The sequence below is a fragment of the Schistocerca gregaria genome, chromosome 3 (assembly GCF_023897955.1).
Source record: "Schistocerca gregaria isolate iqSchGreg1 chromosome 3, iqSchGreg1.2, whole genome shotgun sequence".
NCBI classification, from domain to species: Eukaryota; Metazoa; Arthropoda; class Insecta; order Orthoptera; family Acrididae; genus Schistocerca; species Schistocerca gregaria.
The window spans coordinates 457,527,771-457,551,653 of record NC_064922.1 but is presented as its reverse complement, the minus strand read 5'-3'; the positions used below and the strand labels follow the sequence as shown (position 1 = coordinate 457,551,653).

At 39.2% G+C, this 23,883-nt stretch overlaps 1 protein-coding gene across 1 annotated transcript in view; it reads left to right on the top strand.

Moving 5' to 3' along the window:
* The window catches only part of LOC126354895 (vacuolar protein-sorting-associated protein 36), a 37,252-nt gene extending 16,587 nt beyond the window's left edge, over positions 1-20,665 (top strand). Inside the window, exons 6-7 of the mRNA XM_050004953.1 lie at positions 13,427-13,642; positions 20,428-20,665. Coding sequence (XP_049860910.1) covers positions 13,427-13,642; positions 20,428-20,601 — 390 coding nt within the window. The 3' untranslated portion in view covers positions 20,602-20,665. The remainder of the gene's footprint in view (positions 1-13,426; positions 13,643-20,427) is intronic.
* Positions 20,666-23,883: the final 3,218 nt, after the last annotated feature.

Genomic DNA, 23,883 nt, shown 5'->3' with positions numbered 1-23,883 from the left:
TCACTGGCTCCTACTGTTAGTAGCGTACAATATTATGTGGATTCTGACCAGTAATGAGAAAGCTGACCACCATGGATTGTGTTCAAAATGCCTACCAGAAGTAGCTATATGCGCTTCCAGTCTGGCATGGAACAACTGCTGTACACATACCAGCATTTCAGTGGAGATATCTGAGCAGGCTGCATTAATACATTGTTGCATGTCATTGGATGTAGTTGGTATGTCCTTGTAGACAGTGTCTTTCAGCTTTTCCCACAGAAAAAAGTCTGCAGGTGTCAAATCTGGGAAATGAGCAGCCATGGTACGAGTCCTCAGCGTCCAGTCCAATGATTTGGAAATAATTCATTATGACATGCTGTAGTACTTTGTGCACTATGGGCTGGATAACATCATGTTGGTACCACAGGTTCCTCCTAGTCTGCAGGTTTAGCATCAGTGGGAGAAAGTCTGTTGGGAGGCTGTGATGTTTGTGCATGTTCAACGATCGTTTTATGAAAAACAGACCTATGAGCTGATATTTCACTATTCCACACCACTTGTTTACACACAGTGAATGCTGACGTTCCACTTGATGAAGCCAGTGTGGATTGTCAGCAGACCAATAGTGTATATGTCAGTGGTTTACCTGGCAATGATTGGTAAATGTAGCTTCATCACTATACAAGATACTTAATATGTCTGGAGTATTCCATCTTAATGCCCATATACAGAAGTTAACATCATTCTCATAATCATTTCTGTGCAGCCTTTGGTGGAGAGAGATGTTATAGAGGTAGAACCTACATCGATGGCGAATGCGTAGGACACTTGCTTGACTCGTGTCGCTTCCTCGTGTGATTGCTTGGGAGCTAACATGAGAATTACCTGCAACAGTAGAAATAACATTAATTTCCCTCTCTTCTGTCATCACTTGTTTTCTTCTGTCACATTGCCTAGGCATTACACTATAACTTTCATGTAATTGGTTGAAGAGGTTGGTAAGTAATTGCTAAGATGGTTCATGTTTATAGGGATATGTTGCTGCATACAATTTACAAGAACAAACTGCATTCTTCCTATATTCTCCATACACCATGAGTATGTTCGCTTTTTCTGTGTTGGTAAATCCCATCGTCCTCTAATGACCTGCTGCTTGGGCTGTCATACACTGACTAACTAGCAAGTTGCAGTGCACTCAAGGAAAACACACACACACTACAAGTAAACATAACAACATTGAACATCGTACCTACCAACTACGCAGGTTGAATGTAGCCCAAACAAATATCGGTGAGGAAAATTTTCAAAATACAATATCTCATAAAACACTCAAACTAGAATTTGGAACAAACACTACTGACATTCTAATTTACCCTACTTTTAGTTTGTTAATGTCAGTAGGCATTGTTCATTTAAAATAAGTCTGTTTGTACAAAAAATGCACTTTCCAAATATTATTGTAATTTGTTGATTGGATAACAGTATGAGCCTCTGAGTACCAATCCATTCTGTGAAAGCTGCACATCAGTGACACTTTCCATTTCCACAATGTTTGTGGTCCAAGTTTTTGATTCACCCTATATAGTAAAGAGGCCCTTAACAATAGGTAACCATCTGAAACGTAAACTTTTGCTGCTTCCACCCCATACTGTTGTTCCAGTCAAAAGAAAAGGGAAAAGAAAATATTTTGCAAAACTGCTGCTCAGTTGCAAAATTACTAGGCAATCTACAAATGCTTTTATTTTCGAACGTAATACTGTACATACAATTCTGTAGCAACGTAGTATTCTCTTCCCGAAATCCTCTGTTTTCTTTTTTTATTCCAAAAGATGTTTATGAGGGCATATCTGAACCACCCCACACTTACCTAAAAATAATCTGAACTAGTGAATATCTAGTAGAAATTGAAAATAGGTGCCAGTTTAGGACTCAGCCCTGGATTTCCTGCCAATCACGAGAAGTTGCCCTAACCATAAGACTAGCTGAACAAGCTTCCAGGCGTGACCTGTTCATTCACAGTGTTAAAAAAGAAGATTGAGTATAGTACATAAAAATAGTTATTCATATTTTCCCATTAAGTGGAAGTGTTCTCCAGTCTCATGTGACTATAGAATACCCAGCTCTAGTCCAATAGATGTACAATAGGCTATGTTCCTTTAAGACCACAAGTTCCTTCTGTTTATGTGTTCTGTATGCATTGAGTTGGGTAAAAGTTTTTGACCACAATAATAGGTACATGAAATGTACTTGCAGTTGTGAGTATGTGCCAGACGAGGATTGGCTATCTGTGGCCAGGTCCAAATTTCCATGTGTTGTCATTCTTACATCACAACCTTTACTCATCCACATACTATGTAATTTCCATACAGAGGAGGACATTTTAATTGTAAGTTGGTGCCTGCTGTCAGCAAATAAATACAATTTTGCAGTGTCCGCGTTATTGAGAACAACAGTGCAGTGTTCATTGGGACTTGCATGCATGTCTGAAGGAACACTGCATCATTCTTTGTAATGTCACATGCATTGTAATATTGTGCAATAATAGATCGTTTACTTCACATTTGTGCACTGTGAAATACACTCACTCCTCACTCCATCCTCCTTTTGTTTGCTGCTTTAATAGCTAATCTATTATCATAGAGTGGAACTGTTAATGCACCAGTATTGTTTAGAGCTTTCGAATATACAATATATTTGCACATTGGCTGTGGTTAGTAAATGGGGTGAAACTGCATATCATAATCTAATAAATTAGTACTTAACTCATATTTGAGTTTCATTTCTGGTATAGTGACTTAAAATGGAATCCCATCAAGTGAGTAAATTTGCCATTGTGTGAGCAAAAGAAAAGCACTGAGAGAAGAAGCTGAATTTGTGAAGAAACTACCGAAAGTGACTTTTTATTTTACAAAGAAAGTATAGTCCATTGATAACATTGGTGAAACTATGATTCTCATATAAGACATCGGATGTTGTCGTAAAAATTCCACAGTATTTCATCCGCAAAACTGACCGATATCTCCAGATGCAGTGAACACACTGGTCAGGCTGTGACCGAAATTTATGACAGTCATAGAAGAAACTGCACAGGCATGAACTAGCCAAATTTCAGTGACCAGTAGTGCACATATGCAGATCAGTTGCAAGAGAGGACATCTGTGCCAACTGTCAAACAATGAACGCATTCACAGAGGCTGTCAATCATACTTTGCAGTGCTGTCGGCCACCCCACCAGCCTTTGTTGGGAGCCGCCTTCCGAAATAGGTATACATGCTGGCATGTGCCCATCCTCGCCATTGTCAGCCAGATACCTGTTGCCATTACAGCGTCGTCCCTTGTACGACCAACAGTTCTTCTTTGTTTTCACTGTGATTTTAACATAGCCAGTGCTGGATCCCAGCCGTGCTGAGGTGGTATCCTGTGTCCCTGTCAAGCAAATTAGAGAAGCTGCGAATTTCCACTGCTTCTTAAATAACACTGTCCCGATATGAAGATGTCATTGACAGAACTTCAGTGATTTTTGTTTTCTATACAATTCCCTGTACTGAGGCAGTGCTCCACCATTGCAGATTTGTCTGGTTGCTCCATACATGTGTGTCTATATTAGACATGTCTGTCCTTCACAGTGCAACAGGTTTGTCCAGTGTATTACATCCAACAGCTACAGGGAATTGTATAGGCATCTGGCCTTCTTAAACAAAGGTCATTTTTCATTGAGCCTAAAAGGGCTTTGAGTTTTGTTTGTGGATGAACTTCCTATTTTCAAAGAAACACTGTCGACGTATGGCAAAGTGATCATTCTTCTTTGTTCTTTACTTTCTCCCAGCTCCTCACTTTGTCTAGTACGTGCCCGGCATAAGGCACAGGGAATCTCCCATTCAGAATATCTGTTCTCTAAAAGTTCAGTATGGAGGTGGCAGAGATCATCAGATAAGCTGTCAGAATCCAATTTGGCTTGTGCTCTGTGGACCAATGTCCTAAGCATGCCACTCTGTTGTGAAGGATGGGGAGCAGGTGTGCTGTAAGTGTAAGTGCATGAGTATACGTTTATGGTTCATAGCACGAGTCATGATACCATTGTCCTTTCTCTGTACCAACACATCCGGGAACGATACTGCACTGTTTTTCTCCATCTCCATGTGAACTTGAAGTTTGTAAACTTATGTGGCAGTTTTACTGCATGAACAACAAAAATGTGATAAGTGATAAACTTTTTTCCTTTCATCATTTTGTGGGGTGTGTCATTGGTGAGAAAAAGTTTCATAAAGGTTTGAAATTATATGTGAAGTTCGTTGCAAGTAAGTAAGTGCTCTCACTCTCAAATACTGTGTGAATAATGTGTGGATGTTTGCACACCGTGGGCTACCCTTTCTTTTTAATCCCCACCCCTTTGATAGCTAGGTGGTTCTTTACCCACAATGCTTCTTTCCAGACAGTAAATGATATGTGTACCAAGTTTGGTTCGGATTGGTCCCGTATTGTAGGAAAAGAATGTGGTACATACATACATAAGAAGTCATGTGAGAAAAGTAATGAGAGTGACAACACTGCAAGTGATCTGGCAGTGCTGTGTTGTTCTACCTCATAGGTGGTCAGTCTGTTTCAGCTCCGTACAGCCATTGTGTGATTTTTGAGAGTGCCAACAGTGAAGCTGTGTTTTTGTTGTGCATTACAAAAATAAAACACCAGAATTTAGAGCAATGTTATGTCTTCAAATTTTTTGTTATTGGCAAATCTGCATGTGTGACATTTGAAAAGTTGAAACAGTCCTTTCAGGAAAAGTCCTTACCAAGAGCAAAAGCTTTTCACTGGCACAAATCATTTTTGGAAGTCTGAGAATATGTTGAAGGTAAACCTCACCAAGGGGGACTTTCAATGTCAAAAACCAATGATAATATCAAACATGTGTGTGCTCTTGTGGAATCAGACAGACATTTAACAATAGGGATGATGTTTGACCTGTTAAATGCTTTCACTGTAGAGCAAATTTTGACTGAAGTTTCGCACTTTTGTAGGATTTGTTCCAAAATGGTGCCCAAAAAACCCACAGCTGAGCAGGAGGACTGTTGGAGAAATGTGTATTGATATTCTTGGGAGGACTACCAATGACCATGAATGGTTCAGTCGTGAAATCGCAGGTTTTGAGTATGATCCCGAGGCAAAGCAGCAAAGTGAGTAGTGGCAGCTGACACATCTCCTCGGCCAAAACAAGCTTGAATGAGCAAACCCAAGAGCAAAACAATGCCTATGTCACACAGCCACTTCCATCACAGAAGTTTTGCCTCAAAAGGCATTCCTGTTGTTCCACAGCCCCCATGTTCATCTGATTTGAGTCCTTGTGACTTTTTTCTTTTCTCAAAATTGAAAAATGTTTTAAAACAATCCCATTTTGGGACTCTGGAGAACATTCAAAAGAACATGATTGATATGTTGAAGGCCCTACTAGTTGAAATCTGTTAGCGCTGCTACCAAGACTGGGAATAATGACTCTGCTGGTGTATAGCTGCCAGAGGAAATTACTTTAAAGACGTTAGTACTGTTGTCTGAACAAAATAAAAACTTTGTTGAATAAAAAAAATCAGTGTCATTTCTTTTCTCACATTCCTCATACATACATTTTTATAATCTGTATGCATATAAGACATCATCTAGTCTTTTAAGCCATCATCTAGTCTTTACTTTGTGTGAGATGATGTGTGTCAGATTCACTTCAAAATTCTTGATTCTAAAATTTTACATACAAACAAATTGCATTTTTGTATCATTTCTTCTTCATATTTCGGTGATCATGTCAAGGCTTGTGTGTACTGTGATATGTTGTGCATTTTAGAATGTTTGTAAGTGCTACACAAAGTTGCTGCTGTTTCGTAAGTTGTAAACTACTTTACTTTTTACAAATTTTGGCCATAGTATCCTTATTTGGTGGACGGTCATGCCCCCAATTTCAATATATGTATATCTACATGGCTGAATGTATATTTCTGAGATTCTTCAGAATTTTGGAAACATGGATGACATATTTCATAGGACATCAACAGTTGCAAGCTTCAATTATACATTCTGCAGATTTTGGCATCAATATGGCATTTGTTCCAAAAAGTGTTTCCCCTCAGTAGTGGTGTAGGAACTTCTTATGCAGACCCTCTGTACACTCCATGCAGTTTTCAGCTTTCTGTTCATTGTTTAGGACTGGTTTTCCATCTGAGCTCTTTATATTTGTACAGCTTCTCTTTTCTCCAAAGCCCTCTTTCATTTTCCCATAGGTTGTATCTAATGTTTTCTTAGTGAAACATTCTTTATGTAATGACACTATTTCCATCTTTCCCTGCTCATTGTCTTGGCAGTGTTTGCCAGTTTCCAATCAGGACATAAATGTTTGGTACTAGCAGGCTTATTTTGGCCAGGCATACTTATTTTGCCTCTGCTAGTATGCTTTTCATGTCTTCCTTGCATAATCAATTATTTGTTGTTTTGCTTCTAACACAGCTGAATTCCTTCACTTCATTACTTCATGGTTCCCAGTTTTGATGTTAACATTTTCACTAATCTCATTCAAAATTAAATACCTCAAAAACTAAGATCAACAAATGAGTGCAACAAGTGGTATGTTTATTGTGAAAGCTGTAAGAATTTTATACAGCAAGTTTGAAATAGTTCAAAAATCTGCTAACAGATGCACTTTCATTGCTATACATAGTGCCCATAAATAGTGTGCTGCAGCTCAGAGTGATCAGTTCCATCAATGCAATGTGAAAGGAGCTTAGTTTACCAAAGGAAGAGGTTGAAATCATGTATTTTGTTGAACAACAGGTCATAGCGCAGTCCTATGGCAACAAAGCATAGTTCTCAAATACAATTTAATGTTCCAAAAGGACCAGATGTGATTTGCAAGCTTTTTGCCAAATTCCAAAGGACAGGTAGTGTGGCTGAAGATCTAATGGGGAGTGTTGGCTCAGACAAACTGTAGTTATTCCTGAAAATGTCAGCACAGTTTTTGGAATTATTCAGCAAAATCCAAGGAAATTCATCTGCAGTATTGCAGCAGAGACTGGCCTGAGACATTCCAGCATGCATAAAATGCTGGAACAGAGCTTAGACTTTTCCATTCAAAATCCAAAGCCACCAGGTCGTACCTGTATAAGCTGTCTGACAGGCCTGACTTTGCGAACCAGATTCACACAATTTGGTAATCAAGGGTTTGATATTGGCTACATCTGGTTCACAGATGTGACGTACTTACACCTGCAATGAGTCGTGAATAAACAAAACTGGCAATTTTTGGGTTCTGAAAAACCCTATGTGTGTGAAGCAAAACCACTATATTCACCCAAAGTTACTACTTGGGCTGCAGTTTGAAGCAGAGGCATTTTTGGCCCTTTTTTCATGCATGAAATGATCGCTAGTGAACATTGCATTACAATTTTGGAACAATTTGTCATCACACAGCTAACATAGATGGTTCATGCAAAGTGGGGCCAGACAACATCGCGCCAAACACATGTTTGTTTCTTGATGAATATTTTGGGAATGGAGTCATTGGATGGGATCTGGTGTGGGGATGGACTGACCTTCGTATTTGCCCGATATGACTCCTTATGACTACTTTATGTGGGGCACATTGAAAGACACTGTCTACCAGAATCATCCCACCATCCGGAGCGAGTGTGAATCAGCAATCTGTGCGGCATCTGAATCCATTTCCATTGAGATGCTACAGGATGTGATCACAAATTTCTTTGTTCATTTGCACCACCTCCATACCATGAGTGATGGACTTTTCAAAAAGACTGTGATGTGATTCAGAAACTGCTTGCAAAGTACGAGTTTCATTATGCACGCTGATACTTGAATAGTTGCATAGTGTACATATGTTAGCAGCTTTTTGAATGATTTTGAAACTTTTGTATAAAATTCTTACACCTTTTACAATAAACGTACCTTTTGTTTTACTCATCTTCACTGGATGCTATGTACGAGCTAACACAGTATCATAACATAGCTAGATAGTATCTCCCTCTTTGTTTTTTGTAGCAAGTTACATGTGCAATCAGTTAAAAATAAGTAGTAATAGATGTACAGTGTCCTGCTATAATGCCCAGACAGCTGATCAAAATTCAATCCCAGAAATTATATGTAATAACTTGTCATTACTTTAGAATTTCTTTGATATACTCTCAATTCATTAGAAAGTTTATTCAGTTCAACAGATCCTATAATTATTCATGACTTTCACCTGGGCATTTTATCACGGATATCATTTCACTGTATTGAACTGTAATGCCACTCATGAACCTTTCTTTAATTTTTCACGCAGTTGGTTGAACATGGTGATTCAAGGTCCTCAACTGTAGCAATTATTTGGAAACAAATACTACTTTTAAACACCACTTGAAAACATACAGTAATTGCAATTGGTGATGTGATGTCAGTTGTTTCGAAACTTTCTTTTAATCGTGGCTTTGCATCGTTAATGTAACGATTGAACAGTACCAGATAAAAGCTGCATCCATGTTGTACACCCTGTTTAATCCAAGCACTTTGTTCTTTGTGTTCTATTCATGTTGTTCCATCCTGGGTCTTTACATGTTGTTTCTTAAATCTTGCTCCCATTATTAAGTGCAACATTAGAATTACATCACAGGTGTCTTCCCAAAGTAAGTCTGATTGTCATCATAACACATACTAAGCTTGATTTTCCATTATTCTGTGTTTTATTCTTGTCAGTAACTAGTATGCATGAGCTGTTTAAGCTGATTTTGTTATAAATCTAGCATTGATTTGCACTTTCCATCTTATGGTTTGTGTGGATTATATTTTTCTGGAAGTGTAATGGTATGTCGCCAGTCTCATATATCCTACAACCCGACTTAATGGTTATTTGACTGCCACTTCCCCCAATAAGTTTAGAAATTCCAAAGGAATGTTATCTATACTTTCTGCCTTATTTGACTGCAAGTCTTCCAAAGCTCTGTTAAACTGCTTTTAATGCTGGGTCCCTACATCCTCTAAATTGACTCCCATTTTTTTGTCTATTATGTCATTAGACACTTCCTCTTTTTTGTAGAGGCCTTCAGTGTACTCTTTCCACCTATCTGCCTCTTTTTCTGTTTTCGACAATGGAATTCCTTTTGCATTCTTAATGTTAATGTTTTTGCTTTTTGTTTCAGCAAAGATTGCTTTGTCTTTTCTATATCTTGAATCTGTATGTTAAATGACCATTACTTTTAAATTTCTTCACATTTTCATGCAGCCATTTTGTTTTAGCTTCTCCACGAAATCAAAGAGCTGTTGCTACTCTTTGAGTTGACTGTGAATAGTGGGTTTAGTGGCTCTGTGCAGGGGAGGTAGGCATCAGGAAGAACTCAGGATGCCTCACCCATACACCTTACCAAGAGGTTTGAGATGCTAGCAGTGTGAAACTGACTAAGTGTTACATGCTTCACCTTTAGTGGGAGGGAGGGAGGAGCTGTGTCTTGTTAGGGGAAAGATGAGCAAAAGAGTAACATCTGTGAATCACAGATATTGTGAACATAGGCAAATAATGAGACTCGTTACAGAAATGGCAGCAAGGGCTGAGAAGGGTCACCTTGTGCTCTCAATATGTATCAAGAACAGTCTGTTCCAGCACCCATTTAGGGAACAGGTGACAACCAGATATTGATTGTGGCACATCATATTACAGATAATAGCTGTTTTTTGGGTTTAGGAATCATACGTCACTCATTCCAGTGACTAGTAGGCAGTTAAAAAGGCAAACCTTGCTCGCTGCATATAATGAAGCTCACAATCAGCAGCCAAGCTCACAGTCAGCAGCCCTGTGCTCAGAACTGATGATGATACCCTAGTTCTGAGTTAAATGGAAGGTCTGGACCAGAGACTTCAAATTTAGTGTCACAAACAGGGCTGTGATGTTCTAGACATAGACTTGAATGCTGGGGTTGATAACTGTAGAGAAAATCCAACAGAGAGCAGCACGCTTCATTACAGGATCATTTAGTAATCGCAAAAGCGTTACGGAGATGATAGATAAACTCCAGTGGAAGACTCTGCAAGAAAGACACTCAGTAGCGCAGTACGGGCTTTTGTTGAAGTTTCGAGAACATACCTTCACCGAGGAGCCAAGCAGTATATTGCTCTCTTCTACGTATATCTCACGAAGAGACCATGAGGATAAAATCAGAGAGATTAGAGCCAACACGGAGGCATAGTGACAATCTTTCTTTCCACGAACAGTATGAAACTGGAATAGGAGGGAGAACTGATAGAGGTACTCAAAGTACCCTCCGCCACACACTGTCAGGTGGCTTGAGGAGTATGAATTTAGTTGTATGAATTTAGGTATAGATGTAGGGTCCCTCTAAATGACTGGTAGTGTGGGTGGGAGGCACACAAGGTTTTCCTTTTTAACTGAAGCATGTGCTACAAAGTCTCAGAGTTTTAAGCACTCATAAAAAGCAGTGGACCTCATGTAATGCTAGTTACAGAAAGCTGTCTAAAGCCCAAAATTGACATCAGTGAAATTTTTGGGGTAAATCTAAGTGTATATTGAAAGGATAGGTTAATGGAAAATGGAGATGGCATTTTCGTCACAGCAGACAGGAAATTCATCTCCATGTGAGTTGGTGGGAAAAACTCAGCATAAATTCCTAATTGGGTCCTTTTATCAACTGCCAAACTCACTCCTTGATGAAGAAAATCATCCAGCAGTCAATTGGGATAATTACAGCTTCAACACCGTAGGGCAGTTTTCTGGCAAAGTAACTATTTTGAAAAAGAAATTTGTCATGCATTCCAGCAGAATGGGTCAAACTGAGGGTTGTCACACTGGACGATGGTTCAAACCTGTGTCTGGTTGTACTGATTTAGATTTTCTGTGATGTTCCTAAGACACTTCAGGCAAATCTCGGAATGGTTCATTTGAAAGGGCACAGCAAATTTCCTTTCCCACCCTTCCCTAACCTGAGTTTGTGCTCCAAATTTAATTATCTCATTGTAGAGGGTATGCTACACATTAATCTCCTCCTCCTCGTCCAACTGAGGGAACAAAATGCAGAAGTGGAGCCCCCACTCTCACAGCTTCCTCGCTGTACTTTGGTAGTACTTCCTCAAGTGATGTAAGAGTCCTCATCAGACACAACATTAGATGCCTTTTGTCCCCCAATGAAACTGAGGCATTTGTTAAGCCTTTTTAAAGTGTGTTTTGGCGTCAGGAAACAGAAACTCCTTGTGAGTGTGGAATGACCCATAGTGACCAGACATCTTGTACAATGATGTGATGTGATGAATGCCACAGTGACACAGACACACCATTTTCACAGTATTTATTTTTGCCACACTTTGCATGTCCTCAGGTTTTACCTTTGGTCTGTCTCCCTACTTTCTGAACTACAGCTTCCTTTTTATATCTTTGACTTGTGTAACTGCAGTCTAGTTTCTCTACATGTTATAAATAACCTTTCACTCCCTGTATTTTATCCCTGCTACACTTCCCACTCCTTGTATTTTATCCCTCTTACTGTCAGAATTTCAAAGAGTGTATTCCAGTCAATATTGTCAAAAGCTTTCTCTAAATCTACAAATGCTACAAACAAATGTGTTCCTTTTTTTATTCTGTCTTCTGAGATGCATCACAGGGTCAGTATTGCTTTGCATGCTCCTATATTTCTCAGAAACCCAAACTGATTTCTCCCCAGTTCAGCCTCTACCATTCTTTTCATTCTTCTACAAGTAAGTCATGTCAGTATTTTGCTGCATTGAATTGTTAAACTGATGTTTTGATAATATTCACTGGCCTTTTTAAGAATAGGAACTGTGACCTTCTTCTTGAAGTTAGAGCCCTTCTCTCCTACATACCAGGTGAAATGGTTCTGTCATGCATAGTATGTTCAGCCAAGGATCTCAGTAATTGTGAGGGCACATTACATACTCAAATTTCCTTATTTCCACTTAGATATTTCACTGCTGTCAATTTCTTCATGCAGTACCATATCTCCCATTTCATGTTCATTTATTTGCTGTTCTCTTTCCTCTGTACAGCCCTGATTTACTCCTTCCACCTTTGGTTAGTACTGCTACCTTAGCTCATAATATTCGTACTGGTGATTTTCTCTTCTTAAAGTTTCCCTACTATTCATGTGGGTGGCATCTATCTTCCTCATAGTTTTGAGTATGAGCACTCGCGCTTGCTTACAAGCAAATGGCAGAGAGTGAAGTTAGTAAATGCTAGTCATGTGGTCGCAACAGCTTGGGAGTAGCACCAACTGTGAAATAGAGTAGGGTCAGTCTTGACAGTGATGCCATATAATAAATCATGTAAGTGTGTTGTGTAACAAACCATTCAAAGTAATTTTAGCTAAATAATTTAGCATGGCATCTCAAAATTTTGTCAGTACTTCTTGTTTTAAATGGGAGTATCTCAGTTCATAGTTTTCTAATCAAAATCTCACTTTATCTTTATGGCACAATAGGGGAATTTATGTGCAGTATTTTCCAAGCTTTCACTGAAGCTCTGATCATATGTTGCAATCTTAGGTCTCTCTCTTTCTGTTTTCTTGATATATTTTCAGCAGTTGAAAACAAACCAGAGTTAACTTCGTTACGGGACATATTTATGGCAGTCCACCTATCTGGAATTTATTGAGCTACAAAAGCTCAGTGTCAGGTTTACACTCTTACATGTACAGTGATTGAGTGAGAAGTTAACATCACCACTTAATCTGTAGGTTATTTACAGTCTTAATTTTTAAGTTGTGTACAGTTTATCTTAGATTTAAAACCCTCATTTCTTTTATTCTGCTGCTGTTCAAACTTGGAGATACTGTTACATTTTCTTCAATACAATATTAACAAACCACATGACACTTGAAAATTCAAAACCACTTCATTTAAAGAAAACCAGAAAATGGTGTCAAAATTACCATACATGGCTTTCCTTGGAGAAGAAGATGAATTTCTCTCTGTGGAACTATTTAATTACTAATAAAGTTTTGTATAATTTTTCTTGAGTGTAAGGTAGACCAGTTGACGGGTTTGCTATTAACTGCTGAATTTCTTTCCAAGAAATAGAGAGTTAAAGAGGAAGTGAAGATGCAACACTCAGCATATGGGCAGCTAGGGAAAAAGTGAAGATCATAGATTCAAGAATCATTTTTACATTTTGTGCATTAGTATGAAAACAGTGAAGCAAAGTGTTATCAAGAATGGATACAGCAACTTGTTTTAATTGATAAATCACTTTGACTATTGAAGAAGTCGAAAAGACATTTGTGCAGTGCCCTACTCGCTGTGATTAGTTTGCATTCACATGAAAATGAATTAGATGGAGTACTGCTTTAATGTTTGTTGCCCTAGTTTAATCTGGCTCTTCAGTATGATTTAGGATATCAAATTATTTGTAACCACAATGTACTATTGTGTCTTCATTACTGTGTTAATTATTTTGTTGTAGGAAGTTGGAGGGATGATGTCACTAGCAGATGTATACTGCCGAGTAAATCGTGCTAGAGGCCTAGAGCTTTTGTCTCCTGAAGATCTCATGCATGCTTGCAATATGTTGGAAAAATTAAATCTACCGATCAGACTGCGCACTTTTGACAGTGGTGTGAAAGTGTTGCAGCTTCAGTCACATGATGATGAAAGCGTTGTTGAGAGGACTCTCAGTGAGGTTTGTGTCACATTTCAACTATGTTTCTATTGAAATTATCAGTACAGATGTACATATTGCACTGTTAAGTACTGCATGTGATGTATCCACTTGCAAAGCCTGTTGTGTCACCTTTATTCTTAAAAACAATGAAAGAAAGAAACGACTGTCATGTTAAGCTCATAATGATGTACGTACTGAAAGTGTAGGAAGTGTCCAGATTCCATTTCCTTCACACTAATATACTGGAGCTGCTGCAGAACACATTATGGTCCTTGCTAGAAATGAGGTAGCCAACTTGCTATGTCATGCAGTAATAAAACAGTTTAAAGGAGTGATTTTTATAAAATTTGTTTTGCTCAAGATTTATGAACATTCTGTTTAAACTCTATATTTTCATTGCATATCCAGAAATTCAGTGGCAGTTGGTAGAATTCATGTCTTGAACTTGGCAGTCTAGTTCCATGTTGTTGCATCAGTGATGGGAAGAACTGAGAACTCCAGTGAATCAAGAATTCTTTTGTTGAGAAGCAAACTGATGTAATTATACATCTGAGAGTTGAGATATTTTAGAAGTACAGCCTAGCTGCTAGATACACTGTATGACTCGGCCACATTGCTGGCTATTCTTGTAAGGTTCTCAGTTCTTGGGCGTATTTCTAGCATGCTTGTGTCATCAGAAGTTGTTTTAAAAATAATTTAATCCTCTATATTTTTGTAATAGTTTCTGGAATTGATAGAACAAAACGTAGCAAAAATATCTGGATTGTATTAATGCAAATAAAGATATGTATGACACACTATTGCCAGCCGGGGTGGCCGAGCGATTCTAGGCGCTACAGTCTGGAACCGCACGACTGCTGTGGTCACAGGTTCGAATCCTGCCTCAGGCATGGGTGTGTGTGATGTCAGGTTAGTTAAGTTTAAGTAGTTCTACGTTCTAGGAGACTTATGACTCAGAAGTTAAGTCCCATAGTGCTCAGAGCTGTTTGAACCATTTGACACACTATTGTTGATTTAAATTCATCTTTCAATGCAATGTTTTTTGTACAACAAGTGAAAGTAATTGCCTGAATTCAAGCAGTAAGAGGCAGCTGGAAACAAGTATACATCAAAGAATGTTTACAAGAATGAACAACTACTTTTTTTCATTCTGGTCACGAGTGCTGCATTGTGAAGTGGAAACTTGTTATCAGAGACAGTGTTTCATATACTCAGCATCAATTCTTGAGATCACATTGGAATTGAGAACTTCAGTTTTCTGATTTCCTAGTGTTATACTGCATTTATATGCTAATTATCCCTTAAGTCTTGATTTGTAGGAAAGTTCTGGTAGAATATAAATAGTTTGTGAGTAAGGGAGGCCACTCACTGGAAAGAAGCAGTGAGCTGTTAACAAGCACACACAAAAAGAAAGAAAAAAAAAACCTTGATAACTTTTGAAGTAATACCTTTTTTGGGTGTGCCTACACACACACACACACACACACACACACACACACACACACACACACACACACGGCCCTACATAGCACCAGCTGGACACGCAATGCCAGTGCTGCATTTCACCAGGTGGGGATTGTGTTGAGTTAATTAGGTAGAGAGGCAGAGGCAGGGAGAGGGATTGGGGTGGGTGACTAGCAACTTAGATGGAAGCATGATAGGACCTGGAGGGGGAAACTGTTGGATGGCAAGTATGGGGGAAGTGAATGACTAGAGGTTGAGGCCAGATCATGCTGGTAATGGGAGTGGAGGATGTGTTGTAAGGATAACTCCCACCTGCATGGTTCAACTGATGATAAAGGGAACGATCCAAATGGCCTGAGTTGTGAAGCAGTAATTGAAATTGAGTATGTTATGCTCAGCTTCCTGTTGTACCGCCGGGTGACCAACTGTGTTCTTGGCAACAGTCTGTAACCAACTGTGTTCTTGGCAACAGTTTTGCGGTGGCCATTCATCCTGATGGAATGCTGGTTGGTAGTCACACTGGGTGGGTAGGTGGATTTAGTAGGTCTTGCAACTGGGTCTTCAACAGGGATATGATCCCTGGAGTGTGGGTGGTACCAGAATGGACTGGGATGTTGTAGAGGTTGTGTGGGTGACAGAACATACTTCAGGAGGGGTGGGAAGGGTCCTTGGCAGGATGACCCTCATTTGTGGGCATGATGATAGATAATTGAAATCCTGACAAAGGATGTGGTTCAGTTCCAATTCAGGGTGATATTGGGCAAAAGACGGTGGGGGGGGGGGGGGGGGGGGGGCGGGGAGTGCTCCTTTGTAGCTGATTCTTTTCTTGAAGGTGGTGGAAGGATTCGGGGTATGTGAGGATGTGACAGGGGAAATCTGTGTGGCTGACTAGATTTAGGGTGTAGTGCCTTTCTATCAAGCCCATTGTAGGACTCGGCATACTGAGCAAGAGAGTTCTCAGGTCACTGCAGATATATTTTCTACACATGGCCCAGCTGTAGGGGAGGGATTTTTTGGTGTGGAAGGGGATAGCATCTATTGAAATGCGGGTACTGGTGCCTAGTGGATTTAATGTAGACAGAGATGTGGATGGAGCCATCAGAGAGGTGGAAGTCGATGTCCAGAAAGGTGACCTCCTATGAAAGCACGCCTGAACATACCAAATCTGCTGCAAACACGGCAAAGCATTTTATGTCAGTATGACAACCAACCAGATGTCCGCCAGGGTGAATGGCCACCGCCAAACTGTTGCCAAAAACAAAGTTGATCAACCATTGGCACAACGTGCACCTAAGCATAGTGTGCTAAATTTCAGTGACTGCTTCACAACCTGTGCCATCTGGAACTTTGTCTGACCACCACATTCTCTGAACTATGCAGATGCGAGTTATCCTTGCCACACATCCTCCACTCACCTAACCGTTATATAAAAGACTGCTAACTTTGATGTTGTAATGTGTCAGTATCGCTGGCGTCTGGAAGTTTTGAAGCTGACCACAGCTTTTCATTGGAGGGTGCATTGTCTTACTGTTAAGTAGCAACAGTGTCCCAAAGCTAGTGATCTCGTGCCATCTTGCTGTGTGCAAGTAGAGTAAGTAACAAAAAGTTAAATAATTACAATGTTTTTACTTTTTGGAAGAACATTTAAAGATTCCAGGTGAAAAGACAAAATGTGTGATTAACTATAGTTTGAGAGTATGTCAAAGAAAGGTCCATAATTCATTGTTTCGGTGCTGTACCACAGGCTGACAAACACAGACATGGTATACTTTTATTCTGTCAAGTCCATTTCCGATGACTAAAAGAAAAATAAAATGGATAATGGAATGTGTTGCTTGTTTTGCCAAAAAATGCATTGCCCCAGTCCACAAAATAAGATTTTTATTAAAGATATATACAGCTGCAAAATTAGCTATGCACCTTAAACTATTGTAAATTTGGCGTGTCCAGTAGATCTTTATTCTATAACTTAGACAGTGAAAATTTATATTATTTTGAAATTTTCTGGTAAGATGAAAGCTACATATTATGCTCTTCTGAAAAAGCAACACCTTATCATTTCATCTTAAAAAGCTGACAGCTTTTTATGGTTTCTGAATCTTTCACTTATTTGGACATGAGTTCTGCCAGTGGACCGTTCATTGTAACAGTATGTCTTGCAGTCACTGAATTTTTGTAAATACACATTACAATATGTACAGTACATGATGATATAATCCTTTTATTTTTAACAAAGGAAAATCCGTTTGGAAAAACTAATAATTCTGAAAGCTAGGATAGTGTATTTATGAGGACATGCTGAAAAGTAATGGCTCCAAATTTTTTACTCTGAAAGCCTTTTAAATAAAACAAATGCTGTTAACATTCTGCATCTTTATTCTTCATGTCTAAATATTTGCAGCCCTAGATAGCTCCAAGTTGTAACATATAACTTGGTTGTCTATAATGTAACCAAGTTGCTGCATGAGACAGCATGCTGTAATTGAGTTTCACATTCAAGAAGTTCATTCACACATGGAGCACCCTAGCCTTCAGCATGACGATGCCATATCATACATGAGCACTGTGACATCTGCAACAATTCAGTACCTTACATTCACCGTCAGCCATTATCCTCCATATAGTCCTGACTTGATACTACCTGATTTTACCTGTTTTCAAAGCTTAAATAACACTTTTGACGACTTAACTTTCATAGTGATGAAGCGGTGCAAGCTGAGATGAGGTTGTGACTCTGTCAACAAAGTCAGATGTTCTACAGTGACGGTATCAACAAATAGGTCTCTCACTGGGAGAAATTTGTTTGTCACTGAGTGACCATGTTGAGGAATAAGTATGTAGAAATGATGAATAAAGATGTAGACAAATAAAATTCTCTTGAGTTTCCAGCTAAAACAAATGGTTTAAAATCCCTCAGCTTTTGGCTGAGTACTCCTCAGCAATTATCAAGTGTTTTTTTTTTTTTTTTTGGTTGCTGTGACCATCCTTATATAGTCACATTGCCTTCTGTGACATCACTACTGCTCACTCCAGTGTTTTTATTGCACACTCACTGTGCCTGCTTCAACTGTCCAATGGCCAGGTCCCACACCGTGCTTAGCTGCGTGCCCCCATCTTGTCACAAATCTGTATTCAGTTGCTTCTTTTGTTATACAATCCCAGAAACTATTAGTCCTTGTAATAGCAGATTCCTTATTGAATGCAAATACTTTGTTTGTTTTCTAGAGCATGCTCTGCTACCTCTGATTCCTTGTATTATCGAACATGAAAGCATCTCTTGTGTTCTACAGGGCACTGTTCAATAGTATACATAGTTTATCCTACATAATGGTATTTTATATTCTCCTGGTATTCTGAGGCCTACATCATCTTTCACAGGCCTCATGAGTTGCTAAATTTCTGATAGAGCCCTGCAGAACAAATCAGTCTCATGCCTCTTTAGGAGTAGCTAATTTTTTCTGTTAGTGAGCCACAGAATGCCAGAAACCCAAGCTTCTTCAAGTCCTCCGTGGGGTCCTTCTGTTTGCCTGTTTCCAGAAAGATGGCTTTTTGAAATCTGGCAGTTGTTGTAACCATTTTCCTTTAATACTTTCCATAAGTGGCCCAGTTCCTTAGACAGGAATTCTGCATCTGAGACAGCTTCTGCTTGACGCACCAAGGTGCATGATGGATAATGATAACTTTTTGCATGCGTGTGTCAGTCTGTGTGGGTGGGGTTCTGGTTAACACCCATTTTCCTTACGGCAGATGAGGATGTCTAGGAATGGCAAGGCACCATCTGTCTTCACCTCCAAAGTGAACTTGATGTAGTCATGGATCTGTTGATGTGATGCAATAATCATCCCGCTTTTCGTGATCCTGAGACCAGACAATGAACGTGTCATCAAACTAATGTAAAAACAACTAGGATTTGCAAGAGCCATTTCCAGGGCAATGTCCTCAAAGTACTCCATAAGCAGTTTGGCTATAACTGGAGTTCATTCGTTCCCCTTTGAGATGCCATCTGTCTGGTTAAAACATTCCACATCATACAAAAAAAAAAATTCAGTGACGTCAGAGTGTGCTTAAATAATCCTCAACAATGTCGTCAAACTTCATGAAGCTCATGATGGAGATAGGGACAGATGGTGCCTTGCCGTTCCTTGATGTCTTTATCTGCCCTAAGGAAAATTGTGCCTCAGCAACAGTGTTTACCAGACACCCACCTGATATCTTCACACTAAAAGCTATCACCATCTGTTGCAAAAATGTTCGGTTCTGAGGGCTTTGGTGCGTCAAGCAGAAGCCATCTCAAATGCTGAAAACCTTCTGAAAGAAGTGAGCCACTTACAGAAAATATGAAAGGAAAACTGCTAAAACACCCTCCAGATTTCACAAGCCAGCTTTCCGGAAACACGCAAGGATGAGGGCACCGAGGAGGAGGAGGAAGAAGGAGTTGGCATTTTGTGGCTTGGAAACAGGGAAGGTTGGCCAGCTCCTAAAGAAGTGTAAAATCAATTTGGTCCTCAGAGATACATAAAAAATTCAGCAACTCATGAGGCCAATGAAAGATGATGTAAGCCTCGCATCATCAGGAGTGTATAAAATACTGTGCGAGTGTGGACAGCTTTATATCAGGCAGGCTATGTAGAACATGATAGATGCTTTCACCTATCACAGCCTGAGAAATCTCTGGTAGCAGAAAACAGACACAGTATGGCATTCAATAAGAGATCTGTTATTATGTGGACTAATAGTTTCTGGGATAGCATAGTAAAAGAAGCAACTGAGATACCGATTTTTTACAACACCCTCAATAAAGGCAGTGGCCTGTAGTTAAGCACAGTTTGGGGTGCGGCTATCAGAAGGTTGAAGCAGGCATGGGGGGCATGCAAAGAAAACATTACATTATATGGCACTGGAGCAAGCACTAGTGGTCTCACAGAAGGCAGAGCAATTACATAAGGATGGTAGCTGCAACTAAAGGACAGTCACCACTTGACAATGGCCAAGGTGTACTCAGCTGAAAGCTCAGGGATTTTAAACTATTTGATGCAGCTGTAAGCTCCAGAATTTTATCAGTACACACTGCTGCGAAATCGTGCAAAGACATAGAACATTCATAACGTTTGTTTTATTTAAAAAGCTTTAAAGATTTTTCCATAATAAATTGGTGGCATTACTTTTCAGCATACCCTCATACTTTAATATTTGTCTCTTGGCAGTACTGATACTTCTCCTGAAGATACATGATGGCCATTGACTGTGTCATAACGTTATAATTTTATGCTATTTTTTTTATTTGTGTGTATTGCTGTTGCAATATGGAAATAATGTACTGTTGCTTTTTTTCATTACAGTTGGAAGCTCAAGGTTCTCTTACATCAGAAGAATTAGCTCAAACATTGGGAATATCTGTCTTGTTAGCTAGGGAGCGACTGCTCACCACTGAGAAATATGGGAAAGCATGTAGAGATGAGAGCATAGAAGGCCTGCGGTTTTTCCCAAACCTTTTCCTTCAGCGTGATACATAGTCCAATATTGTAATTTTGGAACTGGAAGTTGCTGTTCAATAAAGTCTTATGTTTATTATTGTTACTTCTTGAAGTCTCAGAAATTGTGCTGTGTATTCCTCTCATAGTTGTTCTCATCTACCAGCGATAACATAATAAGGCAAGAATTATATTGTGGACTTTTCCACAGTTTTGAAAATGTTGCAATTTCAAACATGTATATTATGACTTGATGTGGATAAGAGATATACATAATAGGAATTTTATACAGGTAAAGTAATTCAGGCTGTGCTATTTATACTTTAAAGAGAAAGCAAAATTACAAATCTCAAGTGAGAAACTTTTATGTAAATCACATTGATGATTCAGAAATTTGAAAATTAAACAATAGGACATACTTTACTTTCAATTCATGAAATATTGAAACAGTATTTGTTATTAGACAAACTGTGTGACCAAAACTCAAAAATCTGTTTTGTTACTAATGTCAATACCTTTTGCTTCTATTACATTAAGTGATCTCTTCAGAGACGAGTTATCACTCATTTCTACTAGACTTAAGAGAGAATTAATTTCTATTCTTTTGGTGCACTGTAAATAGTATTTTAAGACATTTATTATGCTCCAGGTCAGGGCTTTGAGTAAATAAATCTTCCAAATCCACTTAATTTTTTTCAGCCCATGACTCAATGGTCTCTGCTTTGTGGAGAGAAGCATTATATTGGTAACATAAAATGTCTTATTCTGAAGTTAAAGTGTGGGAATCATGTTATCAAAAATGTTTTGTCAGTACATTACAAAAAAGTAATGTTCTGAACTTGGACCAGGAGAAACAGCTACAGCCACACTGGAACAGTGTGTCTACTAAATACCTCTGTTGTTGCAGTATACTCAGTTAAATAGTGTTCACTAGACATCAGCCAGGACCACAAATTTGTCTCTTAAGTGGCACCTCCTGTACTCACAGTTTCATAATACCTTCTTCCATTGCTCCATTAACTGAAGATGGCACAGTATGCATTGCACAGTATCATCTGCTTGTAGTGACCAGTGACTTCTGAGAAACAACTCAGCCACAAAAACCAAGTACCATGTCACAGGCTGTTCTGTAATTGACCAGTATACCTGAAGTGCAATGCAAGTCCACTGCATTAGTTAAAAAAGTTGGAGAAATTGTTTGTGTAGTGAACCAAACAATGGAAAGTCCAAGTTGGATTATCAACCATATAATGAAAAGACAGGTTGCTACTCACCGTAAAGATGAAACATTGAGTTGCAGACAGGTGCAGTGAAAATATGTTACACACTTAGCTTTCAGCCAGCTTCAGAAAAGACAAAAAAGAAAATTAAGAAAAAGAACACACAAGAAAGCACATGTACAGGACCACTCCCTCTGGCCACTGTGGCCAGAGAGAGCAGCAATCTAGAGTGGGCAGGGAAGGGGCAGTGTATGGCTGGGTGGAGAGGAGGGAGGGAGTAGGGGTGGGGCAGTGAGTGGAAAAGGAGAGCAGCAGAGAAGGAAAAAGACCAGTGATGTTGTTAGAGAGCGGAGCACAATGAGGATGGTGGACATGAATTGGGAGAAAGTGATAGAACAGAGGGTGCAGAAACTGTTGGGTGAAAGTGATAGAACAGAGGGGGCAGAAACTGTTGGCTGGAGTGATGTGGAACCAATAGGTTACCTTAGGTTGAGGTCAGAATGATTTCGGGAATGGAGAATGTGTTCTAAGGATAACCTCCACCTGCACAGTTCAGAGAAGCCGATGGTTGAGGGGAGGTTCCAGGTAGCCTGGGTTGTTAAGGAGCCATTGAAATCAAGTCTCTTGTTTACAGCTGCATATTGTGTAACAGGATGGCCCACACTGCTCCTGGCCATAGGTTGTCGGTGGTTATTCATCCTGGTTGACAGATGGTTGGCAGACATATCAATATAAAAAGCTGTGTAATGATTGCAGCAGAGCTGGTATATGACATGACTGCTTTCACAGCTAGTCTGACATTTGGTGAGGGGGTGGATTGGGAATGTTTTGCACATGGGTCTTTCACAGGAATATGGTCCTCCCTGTGGCAGTGGGTAGGGGCTGGTAGTGACATAGGGATGGACGATGATGTTGACGAGATTGGTTGGGCGACAGAACACCACTCTTGCAGAGATGGTAAATATCTAACCTCATCATAATTCAGTGCCTTGTAGGGTAAACTTGTGTATTTGTAAATGGTGGAACTGCATGTTCCTCTTATGAAATAGGTTTGCATAAGTCTTGGAAGTCAGGTAAAATCCAAAAATACCAGCAGAGGGAGGAGTGCGTCAGATGTAATACAATTACAGGCACTGAAAAGTCTGTTCCTCTAAATGTTACTATCAGCTAAAACCATTCATTAATTCTAAAAAGCATGTTCACCCTCTTCTTTCTATGTTTATACTATCTGTCAATGAATATAGTGTTGAAAGTCTTCAAGACCAGTTGTTGCAGTGTGTTAATATCTGAAAAGACCCTGTCTTAGTTATTTTAAGTAATCTATGCCCCATAAATAATATTCAGGCAGTTAAGTAATTACTGTCTAATCCTGGTTATATGTGTTACCTACCTCAAGTTTCTTCTTTAAAAGTGTTACTGTTTTTGTGAAGGTTTTCATCATCAATTTAATTGTGTAATTTTTAATAATATTTCACAGCCTTTCTCAATAACATGTTAGTCATGTTATTTGCATCGACAGCAAGTAGTTTATGCTAATTATATTTACTATGATAAAAAAAAAAAACAAAGTTGTTATAAATGATCTAGTATTTTCTTGCTAGTGTTTTGTGAAAAGGACATCATCTTCCCTCCAGGGATTCCCAGGTGAGTTCACAGAGCATTTCTGTAATACTCGTACATTGATCAAACCTACTGATACAAAATCAAACAGTACGTGTCTGTCAAGCACAAAGCCTCTTACGGCATTCAAACATTACGTCCTACTCATCTGCATTAACTTAAATTTTTCCAAATTCCATCACTCCAAATCGAAATTTTTTCCAAGTCGTCATGCATCCTCCTACAGTTCTTCAATGCCAAAATTTTTCTGTACATTACAGATAATCAGCAAAGTCACAGACTGTTGCTAACTCTATCTGTCAGATTGTTTATGTATGTAGGGAACAAGAACAGCCTGATTGTAGAGGCATTGGGCTTGGGTAGTACTGGGTGACGAGGGGGGACTTCTATATCAGCCCCCCCCCCCTCCCCCCTTGTGTCACCTAGTACTAAAAAAACCCATGAACACTCCATTACATTAATGTCACCATCAGTTTCACAGGAC